Source organism: Ctenopharyngodon idella, chromosome 11 (genome assembly GCF_019924925.1).
Source record: "Ctenopharyngodon idella isolate HZGC_01 chromosome 11, HZGC01, whole genome shotgun sequence".
NCBI classification, from domain to species: domain Eukaryota; kingdom Metazoa; phylum Chordata; class Actinopteri; order Cypriniformes; family Xenocyprididae; genus Ctenopharyngodon; species Ctenopharyngodon idella.
Window position 1 is genome coordinate 21,329,364 of NC_067230.1, and position 26,251 is coordinate 21,355,614.

Consider the following 26,251-nt stretch of genomic DNA (forward strand, 5'->3'; position numbering starts at 1 on the left):
GATGGGCGATTTCAAAACACTGCTTCATGAAACTTCGAAGCTTTACGAATCTTTTGTTTCGAATCAGTGGTTCGGAGCGCCAAAGTCACATGATTTCAGTAAACGAAGCTTCATTACGTCATAAGTATTTCGCAATTTCAATGGTTCACGTGACTTTGGCAGTTTGATACGTGCTCCGAACCACTGATTCGAAACAAAAGATTCGTAAAGCTTCGAAGCTTCATGAAGCAGTGTTTTGAAATCACCCATCACTAGATATCACTAGATATTGTTGAATAAAGTTGTTATTTTGTTTTTTTGACGCAAAAACAGTATTCTCGTTGCTTCATAACATTAAGGGTGAACCACTGTAGTCACATGAACTGTTTTAAATATAACTTTATTACCTTTCGGGCCGTTTGAAAGTGTAAATTAACTTGCTTTCAATGCATGCCTCACTGAGCCATCGGATTTTATCAAAAATATTTTAATTTTGTGTTCCAAAGATGAACGAAAGTTTTATGGAACGACATGAGGGTGAGTAATTAATGTCAGAATTTTCATTTTTGGGTGAACTAACCCTTTAATGTTATGAAGTGACGAGAATACTTTTTGTGCGCAAAAACAAAACAAAAATAACATCTTTATTCAACAATTTCTTCTCTCCCCTGTCAGTCTCCTACGCTGTTGACGTTATAAACACAGTGCAGTGCTTCCGTGTTCTACGTCAGAACGCCGGCTCAGTATTGGCCAACGCTGTAAATGTGAGCAGCACGACGCATGCGTGTGATGCTGATGCAGAAGCTGGCCAATAACGAGTCGCCGTTCGGATGTAAACACAGAAGCGCTTAGGACAATGATAGGGGAGAGAAGAAATTGTTGAATAAAGTTGTTATATAACCCTGGGATTTCATCAAAAATATCTTAATTTGTGTTCCGAAGATGAAAGAAGGTCTTACAGGTTTGGAACGACATGAGGGTGAGTAATAAATGGCAGAATTTTTATTTTTGTGTGAACTAACCCTTTAAGTTCATGTGCAATGTAGTTCTTCAATGCATTGAATTATGGGTATACACTGCGATTGTATTAATGAAAACACTGTTTTGAGTTGATTTACATTTTGCAAAGTTGTTAGACCTGGAAAAAGTGCAGCATTACACTATCTAAATGTACAGTTGTATATCATAGACTTCTCAGTTTGATCCTCAGTGGCACGTACAGAACATGGCAGCTGATCTATCTCCTTTTTCTCTCAACTAAAGCAAACTAATAAATCTGCTTTGCCAAAAGCTCTTTGGGGACACCTTCAAGTCTTAAACCCAAACCTTTTTTAGTCAATAGACTTTGGAGATTCTCTTTTTGTGAAAATGAGATTATGCTAAATCACCTGTGGTTAAAAAGATGGGAGCTGTTCAGGATGATGCTAAATGGGCTGATGGGATATGAGCTTGGGAAGTGTTACGACCCTTTGCAGGGCTTCGTTCTATACCCTGAGGAACAGACTGTTTATCCTGAGTGAAGGGAGGGATAATTGGGACAGGAAATATGGTTTCCTATTAAATCTGTGTAGAAACTAGACTTTCATAGGCTGTAAAACTGCAGGCATGTTGCAATACTGTATGGAATGAAATCTTGTTTACAAGGCCACATAATGAATCACATGCTTTCTTATTGTACAACATGTGTCCTAAACTGTTGTGGTAGATGAAAATACATTTTAAAATGTGCCAAATTGTTAACGATTTCACCCCAGCACAACAGTCACACACACACAGCAATGTATCATGCTCTCAGATGGCAAGCGACTATGAAGCTGTTAATTAATTTTTCCTTGTTTGCTCTTGCTTATTTAGTGACACAACAATCAGACTTCATGCTCCAGTTGCTGCCTTATAGTAACCAGATTGTTGCTTAATTCAGTAGTAGATTAGATTTTAGTATAGAAAATGTATCAGGTGTAATTTCAGCAGTCCAGTTTCAGAGCGCAAACTCTCTAAGCCTTTTATGATTTCATAATCATTTCATGATTGCATATAATTGCTGTTTTTGAAACAGGAAATATGTTTCTGTAAGGAGCCATTTCAAGTTCCATTTGTTCTAAATAATCTGCCTTTATGTGTTTTTCTTTGTGTTTATGTGTATTTCAACGCCATTTTAAACAAATTGATGTGATGTTGTATGAATATATGGTCTGGAATGAAATACATTTACGTTTATGCATTTGGTAGATGCTTTTATCCAAAATGACTTACAGTGCATTTAAGATACACTACTGTTCAAAAGTTTGGGGTCTGTAAGATATTTTAATGTTTTTGAAAGAATTCTCTTACGATAAGGCTGTATTTATTTGATCAAAAATACAGTAAAAACAGTAATAATATGAAAGATTATTACAATTTCAAGTAACTTTTTATTTTAATATATTTTAAAATGTAATTTATTCCTGTTCTGGGAAAGCTGAATTTTCAGCATCATTACTCCAGTCTTCAGTGTCACATAATCTTTCAAATTTGCTGATTTGGTGCTCATTTCTTATTATCATCAATGTTGAAAACAGTTGTGCTGCTTAATATTTTTGTGGAAACCATGGTACATAAATCTCAGGATTCTTTGATGAATAGAAACCTACGTCGTATTCACTAATCCAGTCTTTAAAAATTTGCTGGTATCTGCCAAATGCATGAATGTGAATTCCTAACTCAGTCTTGATGAGATCCTTCTTTTTCTTTGAAAAAGGCCTTGGATTCTGACCGCACAATCTTGCAGAAAATGAAGAAAGCAGCCAAAGCAAAGAATATCTCTGGTCAAGGTAACATGAAATAATACTGAACTTATTATGTGAGAAAGTACCTGAAAGGGTATCAGTTCTCGTTTAGTCAGGTGTTTTGGTTAGGTGCTAGCAACAATTTGTTCACTTGTTCACTTGTGGCATAGTTGTTTTGTTTTTATTTCATGCATATCGTTTCATAAGCAGCATTCATTTATTTTTGTGTTAATTCATTAGAAAGATTGACAGGGCATGCAAGGCATTTCCTCCCGCCCAGCTACATATGAATATGAATGAAGTGGAAGGCAAATGCCCCTATGGGACCCAAACCCATCAACACCGCTTTCTGTTTTTTTAGTATCACATGCTTTTTAGTCAAATTTCCCTGTTTTCTTGGTTATATTGTCATAGTTTGTGCTGAATTTCTGCTGCTGTTCTCCCTCCAGACCACATATTACATTTGGAGTCATACATCAATTCCATGGAGAAGTTGGCTGTGAATTTCCGCAACAATGGAGAACAGGAAGTTGCCTCTGCCTTTAATAAGTTTGCAGAATTCTCCAAAGAACTGCTGATGCCAATGAAGAACTTGGTAAGAGACACATGGAGCTCCAGGGAAGGTTTTCTGTTAGGCTTCTGCATAATCCCAAAGAGTGTTTTTAATATTAGCCACAGTTTGGACTTATAAGATAGGCCTTATCTGCAAACAGCTTAGCTTCCCCACCAAATGTTTTCTTACCTCCCTGTCCACAGTTCCTTATCCTTTCCAGACGTGTTCCTATTCAATTAATTTTAAAGTAAAAAACATGTTTTAATGTGCTTGTTTGCAACTAAGCAAGCATGTGCTGACATAAACTGGGTCTAAATGAGTTTTGCCAGCTCACAATGTCCGTTTTAATATTTCTGTTTTATCAGTTGAAGAGCATGTTGCACAACATCAACTTCTTCCTGGACTCGCTGGTAAAAGGGGATCTGAAAGAGGTCAAAGGTGTAAGTTGAATTACAATACAATACATTACTGTCTTGGGTTTGCTTTGTAAATGTATAGATTGTCATTATTTAGGTTTCATTTTAATATTTTAACTTCCTTTATAGGCAAGTACTCAAATTGTTAAGCTGATGGTATATTTTGCAATGCAAAATGGTAAAAACTAAAAACAATAAAAGATATAAAAATATTATGAAATGTAAAATAAACAAAATATTGTACATATTATAAATTCAGAAATATTTAATTAAGTATATGAACATTTACAGCTTCATAGGTTTAAACAAAATAACATTTAGTAAATGGCAAATATTTGCTTTGGCTTTAACTAATTTTATAAGTTCAGCATATTTTAATAAATCACATTTGTAAAAATATTGCCTTTGGCATTTTTTATGGAACCAAACTGTATACAATTATAATGAATGATTACCATATTCTTATACCATGTTAGCAAAAAAGAGGAAATGACAATGGTACCATGTTACCATGTGACTTTTTGATACTTTTGATGCTCTGTTAGTGTTCCAGTATATATGGTGCAAATACAGATGAAATACGCTGGATATTATATCCCAGAAGGCAACAAGACATGTGTTCTCTGCCTCTACAAGCAGAAATCCATTACGTAGATCATTACCATAAGCACAGATGGTAATAAGACAGATGATGACTGGCTTGATTCTCTTGTCTTTTACTGTAAGATGATGTAAATCTGACTTTATTTTAACTCCTTGTTTTCATCTTGTCAGGACCTGAAAAAGCCTTTTGACAAAGCATGGAGAGATTATGAGAATAAATTGTGAGTGCTTTTTATAACACTGTTTTTAAATGAGGCTTATTCTGGCCATTTGTGCCTGTGTTTTTTCACACCCACTGAGGACTGGCTTATTTTGATTCATTAGACGAGATATTGCAAAAGCTTCAAAATAAGAAAGAGAAAACATTTCATCCCTAGTCTCTGTCACGACAATTCTGTGTGTGTGTTTCAAACAACCAATTTTAGAAACTGTGTAGGATATATTTTTTGTGCCTCATGTGTTACATATTCTCTACAGCATCAAAATCACTTTCACTTTTTCTCTTTTTATCATATTTCTTCACACCTTTATTACAAGCCATGGTTGTTTAAACCAGTATTTCTGAACATGTTTTGCATTATGTACCTTCACAACACCATCAGTAGGGCTGAAGTGTTCCTTCATAGACACCAAATCAGAAATGTGGTCCTTTTTGCACATATCATAATGGATATCATGTAGCAATAACATTAATAGTATAAAATTCAATTTTTTAAAGTAAAACTGTGGGAGGAAACTCAAAAGTAGCACATACATTCTCATCTTGGTGTCACTCACACGAATAAAAAAGAGATTAATCACAATTAGTTGTAATTTTAATCTATTAGTAAGCAAAAAAATATTTTTAAGTCAAAAAATTTATGTCATAGGTTTAACATAGCAATATCGAAAACTCATGACCTTCTAATCTAACTTCCTGATCCTTGATTGTCACCAAAGATCCTTTCAGTACTTCCTGTATCGTTATTTTGCACCTTCTAATTTCTGTTCTTCATTTAATTGCAACTCTCGTAAGTGCCTCGCTTCACTTCTCCTACAGCACTTTTGTATTGTGTTTCTAATTTACTCACAAATCAAATACATAGCATCTGTTTGTCTGCTATATACACTACCAGTCAAAAGTTTGGAAACATTACTATTTTTAATGTTTTTAAACGAAGACTCTTATGCTCATTAACGCTGCATTTATTTCATAATAAATACAGAAAAAACAATAATATTGTGAAATATTATTACAATTTAAAATTATGGTTTTCTGTTTTAATATACTTTAAAATATAATTTATTTCTGTGATGCAAAGCTGAATTTTCAGCATCATTACTGATGATCCTTCAGAAATCATTGTAATATGCTGATTTATTATCAATGTTGGAAACAGTTGTGCTGCTTAATATTATTTTATAACCTGTGATACTTTTTCAGGATTCTTTGATGAATAAAAAGTTAAAAAATATCAGCATTTATTTAAAATAGAAATCTTTTGTAACAATATACACTACCGTTCAGTTTGGGGTCAGTAATTTTTTTTCTTTCTTTTTTTTTGAAAGAAATGAATACTTTTATTCAGCACGGATGTGTTAAATTGATAAAAAGTGATTGTAAAGATTTATACTGTTAGAAAAGATTTATATTTTGAATAAATGCTGTTCTTTTTAACCTTTTATTCATCAATGAATCCTGAAAAAAGTATCACAGGTTCCAAAAAAATATTAAGCAACACAACTGTTTTCAACATTGATAATAACTGAGTATCAAATCAGCATATTACAATGATTTCTGAAGGATCATGTGACACTGAAGACTGGAGTAATGATGCTGAAAATTCAGCTTTGCATCACAGAAATAAATTATATTTTAAAGTATATTAAAACAGAAAACCTTAATTTTAAATTGTAATAATATTTCACAATATTATTGTTTTTTCTGTATTTATTATGAAATAAATGCAGCGTTAATGAGCATAAGAGACTTCGTTCAAAAACATTAAAAATAGTAATGTTTCCAAACTTTTGACTGGTAGTGTAGTACTACACAATAAAAAAGTCCACTTTCTGTCCCCTTCAGCACTAAGATCGAGAAAGAGAAGAGGGAACTGGCGAAGCAGTATGGTATGGTGCGCACAGAGGTGAGCGGAGGAGAGATTGCAGAAGAGATGGAGAAAGAACGCAGGATGTTCCAGCTACAGATGTGTGAAGTAAGATCCGCTCATGTTCATGTAAGCTGCTATAGAGGAACATGACAGATATTGTTAGATTAATGCTGAGATCAGCTCATCTGTGTTAAACATTTTCTAGGTCACTATTACTTTAGACCAGGGGTTTTCAAACTTTTTGATGCCCAGCATGGGTGAATATGATGATTCCATTTATACTGTTTGGAAAAAAGAATTAAGTGTGATATTGGTTTCAAAAATAAATAATAGTATATAACACTTAACTCTGAATTAAAATTTGAGTTATCAAATTGTCCTTATGATATTGTTGAAAGACTCTAAACCAGAGGATCTCCAAATTTTTGAAAAAAGAATAACTTAAGCACATAATACTAAGGCAACACGGAACAATGAACAAAGGGAACTATGGGTATAAATATACAAGTTGTGTCCCAAATGACGCACTATACGCTATGCACTTATGCACTATGTACTTATGCACTATGTACTCATCTGTGTAGTCTGTGAATTTCATAAGGTTATTTTGGCTGATAGCCCCTCCCCCTCCGCTGCGTAATAAAAGCTGCGACAGTTGAGTGGAAGTTTCCAACATTTTTTCTGTTAATTTTACCCTATCTGGATATTTTCTTTTTGGAATTTTCAGTGTAAACACACAACTTGCACTATTTATGCTTAAAAACGTCATAAAATAGTGCATAAGTACGGAGCCCTGCACATGACATGCAAGAAAAAAAATTAAATTGTGCGCACAATTTACTAATTTGTTCCCTTGATTTACTAAATCGTGTGCATGATTTATAAATCAAGGGAACGAAATAGTAAACCGTGCGCATGTTTTAATAAATCAAGGGAACGAAATAGTAAATCATGTGCACGATTTAGCCTACTATTTTTTTCCTGCATGTCATGTCCGGGGCTGTCTCATGTACACAAATTGGGACGCACCTAAAGAGATAACAAGGTAACTAAATGAACAACAGGTAAACGTAATCCAATCAGAAACCATAGACACCAACTAGCAAACACAACTCAGGAAAAGCAGCATAGGGAACAGAATGAAAACGAAGCCAAAACAAAAAGAGATTGTTACAGAAATATCTTGATTTTTAGTTGTTTTAGCTTATTTTAATACTTATTTTGTCTTATTTTAAATAATTTTAAGTCATCTTGAGGCCCCCTTTGGAAGTTTGTTGAGGCCCCCTAGTGGGCCCCGGGCCCCTAGTTGAGAACCCCGGCTCTAAACAGTCTCTGACTATATGTATCTACGCTGCCCACACTACTAAAAGTTTGGGGTCGGTAAAATTTTTTTTAATGGTTACGCATAAAATGTCTCTTATGCTCACCAAGGTTGCGTTTATTTGATCAAAAAAATACAGTAAAATAGTAATATTGTGAAATATTATTACTACCTAAAACAAATATTTAAAAATGTAATTTAATCCTGTGGTGGCAAAGCTGAATTTTCAGCATCATTCAGTGTCACATGATCCTTCAGAAATCATTCTAATATGCTGATTTGATGTTCAAGAAACATTTCTTATTATTATCAATGTTGAAAACAGTTGTGCTGCTTAAAGGGTTAGTTCACCCAAAAATGAAAATGCTGTCATTTATTACTCACCCTCATGTCATTCTACACCCGTAAGACCTTTGTTCATCTTCGGAACACAAATTAAGATATTTTTGATAAAATCCGATGGCTTTCACTTTCAATGCCCAGAAAGCTACAAAAGACGTATTTAAAACTACACTGTGACTACAGTGGTTCAACCTTAATGTTATGAAGTGACGAGAATACTTTTTGTGCACCAAAATAACAAAATAAAGACTTTATTCAACAATATCTAGTGATGGGTGATTTCAAAACACTGCTTCATGAAGCTTCAAAGCTTTACGAATCTTTTGTTTCGAATCAGTGGTTCAGAGCACGTATCAAACTTCCAAAGTCAAGCCCCCCAGTGGTGAACCATTGAAATTTCAAAATGTTTATCACGTAACAAAGTCTCGTTTACTGAAATCACGTGACTTTGGCGCTCTGAACCACTGATTCGAAACAAAAGATTAGTAAAGCTTCATGAAGCAGTGTTTTGAAATCGCCCATTACTAGATACTGTCATAAAGTCATTATTTTGTTTTTTTGGCGCACAAAATGTATTCTCGTCGCTTCATAACATTGAGGTTGAACCACTGTAGTCACGTGAACTGTTTTAAATATGTCTTTAGTAGCTTTCTGGGCATTGAAAGTCTTGCTGGCAATGCAGGCCTCACTGAGCCATCGGATTTTATGAAAAATATCTTAATTAAAGATGAACGAAGGTCTTACGGGTGTGAAATGACATGAGTGTGAGTAATTAATGACAGAATTTTCATTTTTGGGTGTACTAACCCTTTAATGTTTTGTGAGAAAATATAATGCATTTTTAAGGATTCTTTGATGAATAGAAATTTCAAAAGAACAGCGTTTATTTGAAATAGATTTTTTGTGTAAAAATGTAAAAGTCTTTACTGACACTTTTGCCACATAAAAGTATAAATTTTTAAAATCTCATCTGTTTTCCTCCTAAACAGTACCTCATCAAAGTCAATGAAATTAAGACTAAGAAAGGAGTAGACCTGCTACAGAACCTCATCAAACACTACCACTCTCAGTGCAAGTAAGTCTATGAGAAAACTGTGATTTTTGAAGGTTTTGGAAGTTTATTATGCATTTCTATGGATATAGAACAATCCTGCAGATGAAAAGTCCTCGTAAACCAATATAATCAGTCCCCCACAACAGAGTTGTCTTATGAAATGAACCATACCATGGCAAAATGAACAAAGTCATCTGTGTGAGGAGAAATCTCTGGGCCAGGCAGCGCACCTGGGCCTGCTTGGCACTATCACCATCAGTGTTTAATGCATGTTTGGTGTGACTGATTGCCGTGCTTTATAGTCACATCCCTCCACGCTTGAGTCTGTCACGCTGTTTTGAGTGTGACTGGAATTTGAAAGGGTGAGAAACCATTGAAATAAAGCAAAAGAGGAAGAGAGATGCAGCCTTGACAATCTACGCTGTTTTGTTACAGGATCTATAATTAAAATAGCTTTCTCCTGTCAGTTTCTTTCAGGAGTGTCTGGCTGCGACGGAAAAGCTGAAGCAGTACATTGAGACCCTTACCGGACAGCTGAGTGCTGTGAGTGATTCCGCCCATGTTTACGACTTGCACAGAAATGTTCTTAATATATGGAGCAGATGATAATACCTTGCCTCTTACCTTACAATGATAATAAGCCGCATTCACACTTACGAAAGTGGAAGAAATCAAGGTGAACAGCCCTCTAAAGTGTTTTCTATGCTTTCATTCATCCTTTTGTGTCGCCAAAGGCTTCCTATACAAAATATTCAAACCTCAAACAGACGGCGACAGGTTTAACAAAAACTACATTGTAATGGTGTGTGAAGGGGAAAGAGATACTACTATTACTACTACCACTACTAATACTACTACTAATAATAATATATGGGCATATAAATAATTATTGTTGTTGTTATTGTTGTTCTTTTTATTATTATTAAATTATTACTAATTATTGTTACTATTACTAATCCAGAATATAATAATAATAATACATTTAAGTAAATTAAATAAAAATAAAGGCAATGTCAGGGCAAAATATACCAGCTAATAAACTAAAAGGAAACAGGTGTGTAACTCAATTAGAAACTAAGGCAACTAACAACGAATGAGAACACAGGCAAAGCAAGAACAGGGAAAACCAAACTAAAACACAATGAAACCAAACATAACCCTTACAATTACTATTACTAATCCTGAATATTATAAAAATTATCATTTAAATTACATTATTATTATTATTAAAGGGATAGTTCACCCAAAAATGAAAATTCTGTCATCATTTACTCACCCTCAAGTTGTTCCAAATCTGTATAAATTTCTTTGTTCTGTTGAACACAAAGGAAGATATTTTGAAGAATGTGGGAAACTGAACAGTTTTGGGGCACCATTGACTTCCATAGTATTTTTTTTTTCCTACTATGGAAGTCAACGGTGCCCAAAGCAGCCTGGTTACAAACATTCTTCAAAATATCTTCCTTTGTGTTCAGCAAAACAAAGAAATTTATACAGATTTGGAACAACTTGAGGGCGAGTAAATGATGACAGAATTTTCATTTTTGGGTGAACTATCCCTTTAATTTCCCACCACATTCTGTCACTTTCATATCATACCATAACATGATTAAAGGCACAATATGTTATTTTTCGCCGCTAGAGGTCGCTTATTAAAAACAAAGGCGTAGCTTGATGACGTCTTGATTTCGCGTGGAGCTTTTATTTTGCTGCAGACGACCGCTTTCGCTTCTTCTGGTCATGCATATGTGGGGTAAGCAGCGCTGTTTTATCATATAAGATACATTTTTGTGTTGAAAGTTGTAATAATGCTACTCTGCGTTCGCTCGACGGCTACTATGAGACACTTGTTGCACACTGCAGTAAGCTAGATTGATATTAGTCATGGTAAAAAAACATGGTACTCGCGGTAAACCAAGAAAACAAGACTTAAACAATAAGACTTACTGTGTTGAGTGATAAAATTGAGGGTAACGTGGGTATGATGTCATTGGTAGGCGACGCACGTGTCCTGGTTAAGATTTCTTATTTCTCTGGATTAAAACATTCTTGGAAAAATTTGGGATAATGTAAGTACACAAGTCATAACATTGTTCTGGTGGTTTTTGGATGTTTTAATCTAAAAATCTTACATATTGTGTCTTTAAGACTTTAATGTGAAATAGTAAATAATTGTACAAATATTTGAAGTGCTTGACAGCTCTACTTTTTAGTTTAACATCATTATACTAAACTGACATTTCAATTCATACTATTTACCAATCAGGGGGAGTAATGGCTCACTTGTGGAAAGGTCAGAATGCATAAAACGGCATTGAAATCCAAACCGACATGAAATAATTCAGACAGATAACCTGTACATCATCTGTCAAGCAATTTGATAGATTAGGCCCTGTATACTCAAAATCCATTCAGACAAACAGGATCATGGTCATGTGGCGGAGCGGGCTAATCGGTATTCAGAGCACAACTCACTTTGCAGCAATGAAACTCAGGATGAGCATGACATTGGCTCCAATCATTCAGTCCATGCTGTCCTACAGATCCCCAGTGTATTAATATTTCTTCATATACCATCCTATAAGCGAGGCCTTTATTTTTAAATTGAAAAGTGCTGAGGATCCTTTGCATAATTTGTTCATTCTCAGCCAAATATATCTCAATTTTAGAGAGTATTGCTCATGCTGAGCAGCAAATGACTTTTAGGGGATTGTTCTGCATCTTTATGCCATCCCATCATCCCCCACAGTGCATTCACCTTGTTCCTTCATCTCCTTCTGTGTGCTTTGTATAGTCAGCCCAGATCAATAGTTTGTAGGCTATAAATAGTTAAGTCGATCATCTCAATACGTGTGCAACTACACTGATATAACCGAGTGACTCACATTGAAGTATTAGCAGTGTTGGGGTGTAATGAATTACCAGGTAATTTAATTACTTTTCCCCTAAAAAAGGGATTACTTTTATTTTTTTTTTCTGTAATTTAATTGCTTCTGATGTAATTGCATTAAATACTGTATAGACTATAGAATTACATCAACATGTCTAATGTTAAAATGTATGTTTTTAATGTAACCTTCTCCATTTAAATACTTTTTATATTATTTATTTGAAAGAATTAAAAGAGCAGTTTCATGTCTATCCTTGTATTGTTCAACTGGTCGAGGTTTATGTAGGATTTAGACAGTAATTAATAAGTAATACAATACTTTTTAGAGAGAGTAATTAGTATAATAATATAATTACACTTTTAAAGATGTAATTAGTAGCTAGTAATTGATTACTTTTTTGGAGTAACTTACAAAACACTGAGTATTAGTGGTGTTTACTTACGTTATAGATTTAAACAAACCCAGAATGTTAGATAATAACCTGCATCCTGCTGAAAAACCCATCTTTAACCATCCTAATGTAGATTAAGCTAATCTAGCTGGACTCCTAGTCTGGCCAATCTGCTGTTTAACTGGTTTAGCCTGCTGATTTTGTAGCTTGACCAGCTAACAAGCATACAAATTTTCTCTAAAAGATCTAGCAACCAGGGTTATTACTGTTAACTAAAACTATTAAAACATTTTTGTTTGTGAAACAAGCCAAAATAAAATTTAAATATTAGATGAATAACAGAAACTAAGCAGAAATTAGAAATCCTAGATTTTCACTCTAGACCACAAAGAACCCCAACAGTGTGGCTTTTGTTTGCTTGGATCACGCCGCATCAAGGTTACCAGCCTCCGCTGCTCTACCTCACGCTGACACAATCAGGGAAGAAATCAGCGCTGTAAATCCCGGTTAAGGACAAATTTGTGGTTGATAATGCAGATGGCTTCTTTCAGCTGCGGTGATGTTGTGAGTGACAGACAACTTAATGAAAGGGCCATTGTCTCATCTAAAGCTTAAGTAATCACGCTTAGAAAAACATGGCTGGAGGAATGTACAAGGAGGAGAGGAAGTGTAGTATGTGTTTGGAGGAATTTAAGTGTGTATGTGTGTGTGTGTGTGTTTATACAGATCAAACATAAGCAGGATGAGGAGAAGAGACAGCTCTGTTCTCTCAGAGATCAGCTCAGACCTGCTTTGCAGCCAGAATTCAAAGAGGTAAAGAATGACACTATTTACACCTCATTCCCGCTTCGTTTGCACACACACTTTTCCCGCTTTACCTCTTGCTCAGATTTCTCATGCTTACTTTCACCTCTTAAACTCCCTGTTCTAAACAGGATTTTCTAACGCTTCTTCTGGATATGATCTAACTTTGTTTAATTGATGGCTTATGTATTGGGAGACCAGGGCAAGTTGGCACAATGGCTATTTCTCAGTAAGCTGATTTTCAAAGATAAACCTACACTGAGAAATATATATATATATATATATATATATATATATATATATATATACTGCAAAAAAGTGTGACAACTAGCCCCGGTGACTTTTCACACAGTATTTCTGCAGTGAGCAGTACATACAATACACTGTGCGTTCAGCTTTGTATTGCATAGGACTGCGTTATGTTTAATCCACCGCAGTGTTCTTTGTTTTTTCCTGTTTCAGAGGTCACCCACCACTATTGATTCACAAAAATCAATAACATGTTATGCTGCAGAGCATGGCGGTATATATTATTTGTCAGGGTAATAAATAGATAGGGTCTTATGGAGTAATTTGTTAGTCTTACTCAAGTATTTAATGGGATTGTGGTGGAGGTGGATCGATGTATATTTGTTACTGTCAATCATCTTCCTCAACTATTATTTTTTTTAATTGCCTGGAATGACTGTGAAGAGCAACTATTAACAAAATTGTTTTTCTAAATGCTTCATTGACAAAATAGCAGTCCAGGAGAGTAAGTTGAGATGTTTTTTTTTTTTTTTTTAATTAGCATGTGATGTTACTGAGCTGCCCTAATTACCCATAAACACTTGCATGTGAACTGTCACCTCATGTTTCCCACATTAGTTGAAAACATTTGCATGTGCAATATAGTGTGACATTGACTGTGAGCCGATACTTCCTCTCACCTTTCTGCATCAGTGACATTTTGTGACTTTCTCCTCAGCCAAGTTCAGCCAAGGATGAAACTTCTGTCATAATTTACTCTCCTTCATTTCACTCTAAACCTGTATGACTTTCTTTCTTCCATGGAACACAAAAGAAGATATTTTGCAGAATGTCTATCGCATATCTATCCAAAAGGTCATATAGACTAATTTTATGGTACTTTTATGATGCTTTTTTGGTCATTTTTGTAGTTGAAAGGCCCTGGTTTCTATTGACTTTCATGTTATGAAAAGGAGCATTGGGAAGATTCCACTAAAATTCTTCTATTTTGTTCCCATGAAAAAAGAAAATACAGGAACTATCCCTTTAAGCTGTCATGTGCAAAATCCCATGCATTGAGGCAATGAAAATCAAAAAAGCTTTTTGGGCGCCACATATAAACGAACCATGACTTTCTCATTTCTGCTTCTGTTGTGCAGGATTCTCTAAGCAGACAGACCGTGTACAGCATGCATCAGCTTCAAGGCAACAAGCAATATGGCACAGAGAAATCAGGCTACCTCTACAAGAGGAGTGATGGGTAAATGAATTCATGTTGAAACAAATGGTCATGATATTATCGAATTTCTGTTCCCGGATCCTATATTCTTCAAACATGACGTATATTCCACTCTTTCATTAAGATTTCCCTGATAGATCCTTTTGGAAGTGCTCTGTTAGCCCTTTATTTTAAATTATTCATGTGTGGCAGGACACGCTGTCCTGGGAGTTACGCACAGATCTGTCACTCCATTCACCGTATAGCTTTGCGTTGATTGAGGAGAATGTGATGTGGATGCTGTGCTGTAATCTCATTTCTCTGATAGGTTGAGGAAGATGTGGCAGAAGAGGAAATGTACCGTGCAAAACTGCTATCTTACCATTGCTCATGGAACCGTGAGTACTCACATCACTCTCTGTAAATACAGCAGCAAGCAGTTTTTTTCTTCTGCTGGTGGATACATTCATGTTCACTTCTAGGGTATATAGTAGGCTAACATGGTATAACCTTAGTAAAGCACTCTTAAGGCTTTTAGATTACTAAAATACAGTAAAAATTCAGATTTAGAGATGTCTGCAAGTTGAGGCATATGCAGACCAATTATGAAATTTTTGTCATGAAAAACATGTATATGACATCAAACAATGCACCTTAATATGGCATTTTACACCTAGAAATATTGTACTGTGTGGATCTGTCTTTTTATTGTTTAACTTTTATTGTTTATTTATTTATTTATTTATTTATTTATTTTGTATCCTGAATATGATGCATTGGGTGTTTATATTTATATTTACACTACTGTTCAAAAGTTTGGGGATTTTTAATGTTTTTGAAATAAGTCTCTTATGCTCACCAAAGCTGATTTTTTTTTTTTTTTTTTTTTTTATCAAAATACAGTAAAAACAGTCATTTTGTGAAATATTACTAAAAAATTGTTTCTATCTGTTTTCTATTTTAATATATTTTAAAATGTAATTTATTCATGTGATTGCAAAGCTGAATTTTCAGCATCATTACTTCAGTCCTCATGTTACATGATCCTTCAGAAATCATTCTAATATGCTGATGGTGCTTAAAGGTGCAGCAAGCGATTTCTAAGAAACGTGGATCGGACCGAGCACCAAAACACACTTGTAGCCAATCAGCAGTAAGGGGTGTGTCCACTCATTAGGGGGAAGGTGCCTGTGTTCAGGAATTTGGGGGCGGAGCCATAAAGATAGGGGTGTGAACCTTTTGGGTAGAGGCGTGTTTGTTTTGTTGATTTGAAATATCAACAGCGTTTCTCAGAAATTGCTTACTGCACCTTTAAGAAACATTTGTGATACGTTTTTCATCATTCTTTGTGGAACAAAAGTTCAAAAGAACAGCGTTTATTTAAAATATAATTTTTTATAACAATATAAATGTCTTTACTGTCACTTTTGACCAATTTAATACATCCTTGCTGAATAAAATTATTTATTTCTTCCCAAAAAAACCCACATTTTGTAATAGTAGTGTATATTTTTATTTATTTATTAATTATTACTTTTGCTTACATATGTATTTATATAATTATACATATTTATATTATTTTATGTTTTATACTTGATGTTTAGTTGCATTTTCAGTGTCCGAAATTAATGCTGATATGCACACAATACAGTTGTGATGTGCACAAAATTACACTAGACAGGCCTTTTGTGATGATATATGTGCTATCCCTTCATTGCAGCCTAATAAATCACCAGCTAAACTGAACCTCCTCACCTGCCAAGTCAAACCAAGTCTGGAAGACAAGAAATGCTTTGACCTTATCTCACGTGAGTTAACCACGCACTCTCTCAGCATTCCCCAACCAAGAGCTCGGTCTATCACACACTCTCCCATGTGATATAATGGAAGAAAAAAAAACATCAAAGGTAGATTTCAGGATCTTCACGCAAAGCTGAAGCGAATCAGCCTCAGGCTATTTTTGGTGAAGTGAACTGCTTAATTGTATCTGCATGCATCCATGCATTATTCTGGCCTCAGGTCTCTAGTGTCATTATTACGTTATGTAGCAATCATGAAATGTTTTGAAAAACAATACTAGAGTCCTTGAACTAAATGCAGGTTGTTCTGAAAACAGGGCACAATTTAAATTCACTATTTGCACTTGAGCACAAATTGTTTGTTCTTTCCTGACACTTGTACTTTAACAAAGGACCTCAAACCTGTTTTATCTCTCCTGATTGTTTGCTGATTACACGTTAGCTGGTGCTAGCTGAGGATGAATTGTGAATTTACAAGGATTAATGAGGGTGTTTTTTTTTTGTTTTTTTTTTAGATAATCGCACTTACCATTTTCTGGCTGATGATGAGCCTGATTGTGTGGCGTAAGTATTTCTTTTGTTTATTCACAGCAATAAATGCTTGAAATGCAAACTGTTCAAATGGCACTATTTGGTTTGTTTCAAACCTACTCAAGCATTTATGTACCTCAATAAGTAATTTTGACATAATTGCGCAGAAATCCAAACAATAAAAAGCAATGTAAATTATTATTCATAATACATTTATCTATAACTATGCACAAAATGTATCTCGAATTATTACAGAAATATTTGAAATTATGTATTGACATATTAATACGGGGCATTCTCATTCTTGAGAGCATCTGATTACACATAATCCAGAATTAGTCATCAATATTTTTTGTAATAAGAAATGTATATTGAGCATCAAATCAGCATTTTAGAATGATTTCTGAAGGATCATGTGACACTGAAGACTGGAGTAATGATGCTCAAAATTCAGCTTTGCATCACAGGAATAAATTACATTTTGAAATATATTCATATAGAAAACAGTTATTTTAAATGATAATAATATTTCACAATATTTCTGTATTTTTCATTAAATAAATGCAGCTTTGGTAAGCATAAGAAACTTCTTTCAAAAACAACAAACTCTTAAATGTGCTCAAAGTGAATTTTTCACCGTTTAGGAGTACACCAGCATAAAGATGACCTAAAAGCTCATAGATATGAACTAAAAGCCACAAAAATCTGATTCTGATTTCATGGGCTCTTTAAAGAGAAATGCCTTTACTCTGCCAGACACTGATTTGTCTGAGTCTCAGTCCACTCATGTGACTGTCAGATGAGAATGTGTAGATAGGAAAGAGCTTGTATAATTTTCATCACACACACCTCTTCCAATTTGACCTTTCCATCTTGACGGAGGAACAGAGCCTCCTTTCTTGGAGAGAAAGAGAAATATGTAACATTTCTTCCTCAGATGTGGCTGCATGTACGATGATTGAAGTGCTTCTCGTGTCAGATCACAGCCCAGGCTTCCATCTTTAGCTAAATGTCAGAGTTGAAGAGGAGCAAGGGGAAAGATTTTTGATAGTCGCATTATACTGCAAATTTTCAGAAATTAATCCAAGAAAGGTTATACACCAACTAGAAGTGCGCAAAACCTGTTTACAAAATTCCCCGAGCTGTGACCAAGGGCATTTTCTCATTAATTGCAGATAAACTAACCTCTCAGAGCTGGATCAGCATTAGTCACAAATGACTTTGAATGCATGGTGCATAAAATGGGAATACGATATGCAGTTTCTTGTCGCCCTCTAATGGTTGTATTTGTTATTACACCTTATCAGGTGGATATCAGTGCTGACAAACAGTAAGCAGGAGGCTCTAAATGTGGCTCTGGATGAGAGGAGGACAAGTGGGGAGAACAGCGTGGAGGATCTGACCAGATCCATCACTGAGGATATTCGTCGCATGCCTGGAAACAACGTTTGCTGCGACTGTGGGGCCACAGGTGCAAAAATAACGTCTTTACATTAGCACAAATGTTTCTGGACTTGTGCTATGAGTTTTAAGGTGTTCTCTGAACTGAAATAGCATGGAACATGAATATGCTTATCATTCAGTGTCAATGGCGGCAACCACTATAGGCATAATCTTACGGAGCCCCTAAAGGGGCGTGGTGGTGGGAAAAAATTTGGGGTGGGAGAAATTTTTTGTTTTTTTTGTTCTTTTGCATTCCCTCGCAAAGATATTATCGTTCCCTTGCTGTGAGCTTGGACAAACACTTCCTCTTTAATGTCCCGCTGGCTGGCAGTAGTGTTTCAGTCAGCTCCATACGCTCTTAGAGTTTGAACTTGTTGGACTCAAATATAAAGAAATGCAGTCAGTGCTTATGTCAAGCAGTTAAAGTTGGCAATGTATTCACAGATTCGAGCTTCCTGGATCAATAACTCGTGAGCTAAACGTTGTTAAAACACAAATGCAGCTATTTCCAATCACAGTAACCTAGACAACGAGCTACAACAACCCAATTTTCCTCAAATGTGCTTTATAATATATAAATTGGTCTCTATGAGCAGGCGGTGGAGAGACAAGTCTGGAGGGACCGTCTGAAAAGTGCAAAACCCAAAACCCTTTTGCTCATTTTATATTATGAAAAATACTCAATAACTTCACTGTAACACACTGTACTGTCACCAAATTCAGTTCATACATCACTGCTCTCCTGCTGGTTGTACTGGAACAATTCATTTGATAAAAAAAAAAGCATAACTTTTATGATTATTAATTATTAAATAAAATCAATAACTTCACTGTTATTAGTTAAAATATTAAATAAATTGCAATGCCATCAAATTCAGTAAGCAATTATCATGCAAAAGCTGTTGTATGTAATCTGTGTACCAACATCATTTGTGTACTAAGTGTTGTAGTACCTATAACCAGCAGTAGAGCAGTGACGTATGAACTGAATTTGGTGACAGTACAGTGTGTTACAGTGAAGTTATTGAGTATTTTTCACAATATAAAATGAGCAAAAGGGTTTTGTGTTTTGCACTTTTCAGACGGTCCCTTCAGACTTGTCTCTCCGCCGCCTGCTCATAGAGACCAATTTATATATTATAAAGCACATTTGAGGAAGATTGGGTTGTTGTAGCTCGTTGTCTAGGTTACTGTGATTGGAAATAGCTGCATTTGTGTTTTAACAACGTTTAGCTCACGAGTTATTGATCCGGGAAGCTCAAATCTGTGAATATATTGCCACCTTTACTGAACTGCTTGACATAAGCACTGACTGCATTTCTTTATATTTGAGTCCAACAAGTTCAAACTCTATGAGTCGCGCATTATTTGTGTGCATTATTAACATATGGAGCTGACTGAAACACTACTGCCAGCCAGCGGGACATTAAAGAGGAAGTGTTTGTCCGAGCTCACAGCAAGGGAACGATAATATCTTTGCGAGGGAACGCAAAAGATTTGAAAAAAAATGTTTCATCCCATCCCAATTTTTTTCCACCACCACGTCCCTTTAGGGGCTCTGTAGAATCTCAATATTGGGTAACACTTTACAATACCAGTGCACTAATATGCATTAATTCATGCTTAAAGGGATAGTTCACCCAGAAATGAAAATTCTGTCATCATCTAATCACCCTCAAGTTTTTCCAAATCTGTATGAATTTCTTTGTTCTGCTGAACACAAAGAAAGATATTTGGAAGAATGTCAGTAACCAAACAGATCTCGCCCCCCAATTGACTACCATAGTATTTATTTATCCTACTGTGCAAATTACAGAATCGTCAGCAAGCAAGCATGTATCCAGATAGTGTGGTGAATGTTTATATGGTTGTCAATGAATGGGATGCCATATTTTATTGAAAATTAAATATCTTACAGTTTTTCTCAATTGCTAAAACACAATTTCTGAAACCTTGCTCTATTTTCTGAAACCATTAAACACAAAACCTTATCTTCAAGCACTATTTACAAGACCTCTGACTCCTCTCGCAAAATGAAACTTTCGCCTCAAATCAGTTTTACCTGTGTTCAAAATCAAGCACTGCTCTCAAATCATAAACAAAGTGATCAAAATGATATACACTATCAAGCAGTCAGTAAACAATACACCAAAAAAACAGAAAACACATTGTTCAAAACATTTTTAATCTCAAAACAAATTTAATATTTCTCCGTCATTGTCTTTTGATGAACGAAAACATGTTCTGTCATAGTAGCTCAAAATTGATCAGAAATTACTACTCTGCTTTGCTCTTTGCAATTTTTTGTTGTTCTTACTCCTCCTCTTCCTCTTTCTTGCCCTCCTCCTCTTCCTCTTTCTTGCCGCCCTCCTCCTCTTCCTCTTTCTTGCCCTCCTCCTCCTCTTCCTCTTTCTTGCCCTCCTCCTCCTCTTCCTCTTTCTTGCCCTCCTCCTCCTCCTCCTCGCCCACCTCGCATACGCACTCGTCCTCTCACATTGTTTCTTCTATCCATTCTCAGACTTTCTCCTTCCCACCTTCAACAACCTGTTTGCTCTCTGAACTGGCTTATATTGGTTGTGTCACATCATTTGAAACAGGTTACATCAATTTTGAGTGGTTGTGTTCAATCAATGACATGTGTTATCTATTTGTATTTGATTGTTGCCACTTGTGTTTTCCAGTATGGATGACATGTGCATTAGAGTGCAGAATGTGTTTTGAGAATGTGTTTAGAGTTTTGCTGAAAAGTCTAAGTGAGATCTGCAAATTGTGTTTTACCATGTGAAATGGTTTAAGGTGTTGACAACAGACTGCACAATTAGCTAAATGAAGTCAGGCAACTGAGAACTTTGTTCAGCCAATGGGTTTTAGCAATTAAGAAAAACTGTAATACATTTTGGCTTTGATAAGATTTCCCCAAGAATAAATCTGCTGTCCTTATGATTACTGTTTTTCGGACAACAAAGCACTTGTACGTGACTAGCTCATAATCACGACTTCAGAAGTTGGAAGTAAGAAACTTCCGATAGCATGTGAAGGCAGCAGTGTTGTTTTATATTCAGAATAGCGGTTAATCATAATGCATCTTTCAGTTACTTTACAGTTCTTAAATTTTTGCATTTGGTTCTCCTAATCTTAATATTTTACACTCTTGTTCAGTACAGTGGTGTATAGCATCATGAGTCTTCAATATTTTTGGTCAGTTTTCCTGGAAAAACATTTACATTTAAAATGTACTGAAAGCTAAATGTGAGTTTTGTCTACTTAGGACTGCACAAACAAAAATCTGATGTCAAAGTGTCTTGAACAATTCACACAGACATGGTTTATATGATAGAGTCTTTAATATTTATTTTAACAGTGCTATTGGACAGAGTTAGAAATGGAAACTAAGCAGCTGCTTTGGAGATGGGCACCTAAGCTGGTCCTCTGTAAATGCTGTTTCTTTAAATGCCTGTCCATAAATCATGTTTAATTAAATTAAAACCCAGTGAGTGTACAAGAGAGAACAGCCTGCAGGATTTATAGCAGTGGCGTGCCGTGGTGTTCTGAAATGAGGAGGCACATTTTTTAATTTTTTATGAATCAAATGTAAATTCATGTGCATTACTCTTACGTTGACACATCTTCCTTGTTAAATGAACATTACTTTACATTACATAAAAAAAGAAACCAAATACAATTCTATTTTGTAATTTTACATTAACAATGTATTGTAATAAATGTTCTAATTATCAAAACCAAGTCAATCTCATCAAGTTAGTGTTTTAAGCATTTCTATATTCATTCCAAAATAATAACTAAAGGCTGTAACAATTTAAATAATGTATTTTATTTGTGTATTGATGGTTTTTCTTTTTAATAGTCAACTTAGGCTATTTTGAATCATCAGTCATGCTCCGTAAACACCGTCTGTCACAGACAGGAAGATGTACTTTTAATTTCACCAAGCTGATTGCGCTAAAAACCCCGCAATCATTATGTTTTCAGTCCATTTCAAGTTTGATTTTGACGTGACATAAAGCGGTAATATCTAACTGGGTGAACTGTTTACTTACTTTTCAATTCCCATTGACGCCATCATTTGTTCATTCAAACTGACGCGCGGAACGTGCATATACATTCATAACCAATTACATCCAATCATAGCACGATGGAGACATTGCCTCCTCTCACGTGACTTTCCCCCATTCATTCTCAATTACCCCCCACAAAACCCACTGCACGCTTTAGGGGTCTAATGGTTTTCTATGAGTAGAAAGGGAGGCATGACTCCTGCTGTAACTTTACCTGCGGGTGTCGCTGTTGGGCAGTGTTCCTTTAGAAATAGGAGTGACTTGCGCTCTTTTTAATGTCATAATTTGTAATATTTGTGTTGTTTTATATGCACTGCCTCCCTTGCCTCCTCGGAGGAAACGCCCCTGATTTATAGGCGTGTATAGGCAGAAGTGCCAATGGTTTGGCTGAAGAGATTTACCTCAGCTGCACCTTCTGTCTCCATTGCAAAAAAACAGTGTGTGTTGTTGAATATCACTGAAGCAGGTTCACACTTATTTTAGCATTATTTATATACTATTATAGTATTAATTAATATTTTATTTTAGATTTATTTTCACACATGCATACACACACACACACACACACACACACACACATATATATATATATATATATATATATATATATATATATATATATATATATATATATATATATATATATATATATATATATATATATATATATTGTTAACCTTTATGAGGCCCCATTATTGGTTACAAGTTACGAGGTATAGACTATTTATTCTGGTTTCTACATACTATTTTTGTATTGTGTTAACAAATTACACTTCACAGAACATGAGGGGTGTAAAATGGGTAATCTTCAATCAGGCTGTATTTATTGATATTAAGCCATCATTTACCCCATGCAGTTTCTGACTTTTAAGCAGCTGATAATGTGTTTTCTTTACTTTCTTTGCTTTTAGATCCGACTTGGATCTCTATAAACCTGGGAATCCTGACGTGCATCGAATGCTCAGGGATCCATCGTGAAATGGGTGTACATTATTCACGTATTCAGTCACTTTCTCTGGACAAACTAGGCACTTCAGAATTGCTGGTAGGGATTCACGGTGATCAACAGATGAGGAAAACCAAGTCATGCTTTTTTAAATGTAGCTGGTTGCTATCTTTATTACATTCATGTATAGAGAGAGTTTGACAGAGTTGGGAGTATGACAATATCAGTGATTTCTCACGTTCTTAACCATTACCTGCAGGTTTATGGCTTTTTCTCTCTGTTTTGCTCCTTAGTTGGCGCGAAACGTGGGGAATTCAGGTTTTAATGAAATTGTGGAGGCCAATCTTCCCAGTCCCTCTGTGAAGCCGTCAGCAGAGAGTGACATGTGAGTGATGAGCAGCCCTGTAATTGCTCTTCAAATGGCAGCCAAATGGTTTCGGCTCTTGGAGTCTCTGTGTCCCCATAGCACCCAATGTCTTTAGCATTTCCCATAACATTCGCACCACTCAATTCCTTCTCAATTTTTCCCCGCAAAAGAGCACTCTTCATGGTCCGGCCGGGCGTAACCTCTCTGTACACAATTAACCTGTCTGCAGATGGTGCAGAGCTTTTTAAATTTGTTTTAAATTGATCATTCTTGAAAGTAATTTAAAAGCTCAAGAACATCCAAATTACTTTAACCTTCAAACTGAACGGTTTCATTTACCCTGTTGTCACGATCAATGGGAGGAAAGTATGGTTGTTTACAATGTTCTAGACCAGCTAGACTAAATGAATAGTGCTATTATTAGATTCTTGCACGGAGTACTGAAATAGCATTCATATTTCCAGAAACTACTTTAGGGATGTTATAGGTCACAGGAAATGCTTAGTTTACTCCAGTGTTTGTCTGTTCCAGAGTCTCATTCTGCCACCCACCCATCCCCCCACCCCCTCTTTCCTTTCTAGACTTTCCATGTTTAAATACAAATACAAATCTTTTGTAAGACTTCAAATGTCTTTATGGTCACTTTTGATCAATACAATACAGGCAGACTACAAGAATTAATTTCTTTCAAGTAAAAAATCTTACTGACCCCAAACCTTTGAATGGTAATTGTAGGCCCAAGTTTTAAAGGTACAGTAACATAATAGCCTGTGCAATTTTAAGGGTCAGAGAGAAGGTGTAAATGTTCATGTATAACTAAATAACAGCTTTTTTTGGTGCAAGAATCCTTGCATAACTGAGTTGACTTCAGGCACACACAAAAAAAATGCATTTGAAAGCGTGGCCCCTTTAAGAGCTCTGACAGCTGTTGCCTGTCTCAGCAGGACTCAGGGCTGGATTTTTTCCTAATGGCAGTCTCTATAGCGTTTCAACCCACATCTGTCCAACATGGTACCCTGAAAAGAGAGGACAGTTGCACTAATAAGAGCTCCAGTTATGCTGGCTGTGGCTTGCAATGAGCTAGTAGGCATTGCAGAGATGCTCATTTTTACAATTTCACTGCACATTTTATTGGTATCGGACATCTGTTGAATTTCACTGCCATTTTGATACCCAATAAAAGACAGTGTACTAAAATTCAGTGTTATCGACAGGGCTGTACGTAAAGACTTCATACTCTCAAAATATATGGAATGGCAGTTTGCACAGCGTAGCAGCGGCTCACCGGAAACAAAACGCAAATATCTACAGGATGCTGTTCGCAGTCGGGACATCTTCAGCCTGTTACAGCTATACACTGAGAGAACAGACCTCAGCCAACAACTGCCATGCCACCTACAGGTCAGAAAACACATCTCACCTTCTCATTTTCTGCTTAAATACATGAATGTTTTATAGTTTATAGTTTATAGTTTTGTAGATGTTGGGTCTTCCCTTTTTAATAGCTAAATGACATTTTGTGTTATGACAGGAAAAAGGGGAAACTGCACTACACTTAGCCGTTTTATTAGCTGACAGGACATCACTTCATGTGGCTGACTTCCTGTTCCACAATTGGTCAGTTAGAAAAAACAGCATTGTTCTTATGAAAGGATGTTGGTTTTCTGCATGTACGTTATCTTCATCATAACTGCCTTTTCGTCTTGTCATCTGTTTCAGTAATAATCTGGACGTTCAGACTATGAAGGGAAACACTGCTTTGCATTACTGCTGTCAGCACAACAAAACTGAGTGCCTTAAACTTCTGCTCAGAGCCAAGGCCAACACACATATCAGTATGTGAAACTCTCAAACCCCAAAACCATCTATCTATCTATCTATCTATCTATCTATCTTAATTTTAGTTTATGCTGTGATAGGAGAAAGTATTTTAACATTGAAAATTTTACACACTTAAGCTTTAATTAATGCTACATAGGGTTTTATCAGCATCTTATTAGTCATTGTTAAAGGAAGGAGGCTCATGGTGTTCTTTTGATGGCCGGTTTGGCTGTTGGCTCATTTAATTAAAGAGCAGGATGATCATTGTGCTGATGATAATTGCTGTTCTGTGATAGAGAATGATAGTGGAGAGACGGGACTGGACATGGCTCGCAGACTGAAGCACACACTGTGTGAGGAGCTGGTGAGTCAAAGAGCTTTCCAGCAGTAACCTGTTAAAGCAAGTCATTATCATTATGATATTAATGTGGGTGTAACTGTTATTGAACCAAATGTTTGCTGTACACTTCAGCTACATGGTCTTTTATATAAACTGTTCAGATCCACCAGTCACAGAACAACCAGTTTAACATGCACGTGCACGTGGAATATGACTGGAGACTCCGGCAGGATGACCTGTACGAGAGTGATGATGACCTAGATGACAAGGTG

General features: G+C 35.7%; 1 protein-coding gene across 7 annotated transcripts in view; it reads left to right on the top strand.

Annotated features, from left to right (window-relative positions):
- unm_sa1614 (un-named sa1614) overlaps positions 1–26,251 on the top strand; it is a 46,283-nt gene that overhangs the window by 9,050 nt on the left and 10,982 nt on the right. For all 7 annotated transcript variants that reach the window (XM_051912758.1, XM_051912755.1, XM_051912757.1 and 4 more), the window contains exons 2-21: positions 2,717–2,789; positions 3,194–3,339; positions 3,663–3,737; positions 4,488–4,537; positions 6,382–6,511; positions 9,059–9,144; positions 9,591–9,666; positions 13,132–13,218; positions 14,598–14,698; positions 14,985–15,054; positions 16,377–16,464; positions 16,971–17,019; positions 18,294–18,457; positions 23,417–23,550; positions 23,745–23,836; positions 25,033–25,219; positions 25,350–25,435; positions 25,538–25,653; positions 25,936–26,003; positions 26,141–26,248. In XM_051912758.1, coding sequence (XP_051768718.1) covers positions 2,717–2,789; positions 3,194–3,339; positions 3,663–3,737; positions 4,488–4,537; positions 6,382–6,511; positions 9,059–9,144; positions 9,591–9,666; positions 13,132–13,218; positions 14,598–14,698; positions 14,985–15,054; positions 16,377–16,464; positions 16,971–17,019; positions 18,294–18,457; positions 23,417–23,550; positions 23,745–23,836; positions 25,033–25,219; positions 25,350–25,435; positions 25,538–25,653; positions 25,936–26,003; positions 26,141–26,248 — 1,986 coding nt within the window. The remainder of the gene's footprint in view (positions 1–2,716; positions 2,790–3,193; positions 3,340–3,662; positions 3,738–4,487; positions 4,538–6,381; positions 6,512–9,058; positions 9,145–9,590; positions 9,667–13,131; positions 13,219–14,597; positions 14,699–14,984; positions 15,055–16,376; positions 16,465–16,970; positions 17,020–18,293; positions 18,458–23,416; positions 23,551–23,744; positions 23,837–25,032; positions 25,220–25,349; positions 25,436–25,537; positions 25,654–25,935; positions 26,004–26,140; positions 26,249–26,251) is intronic.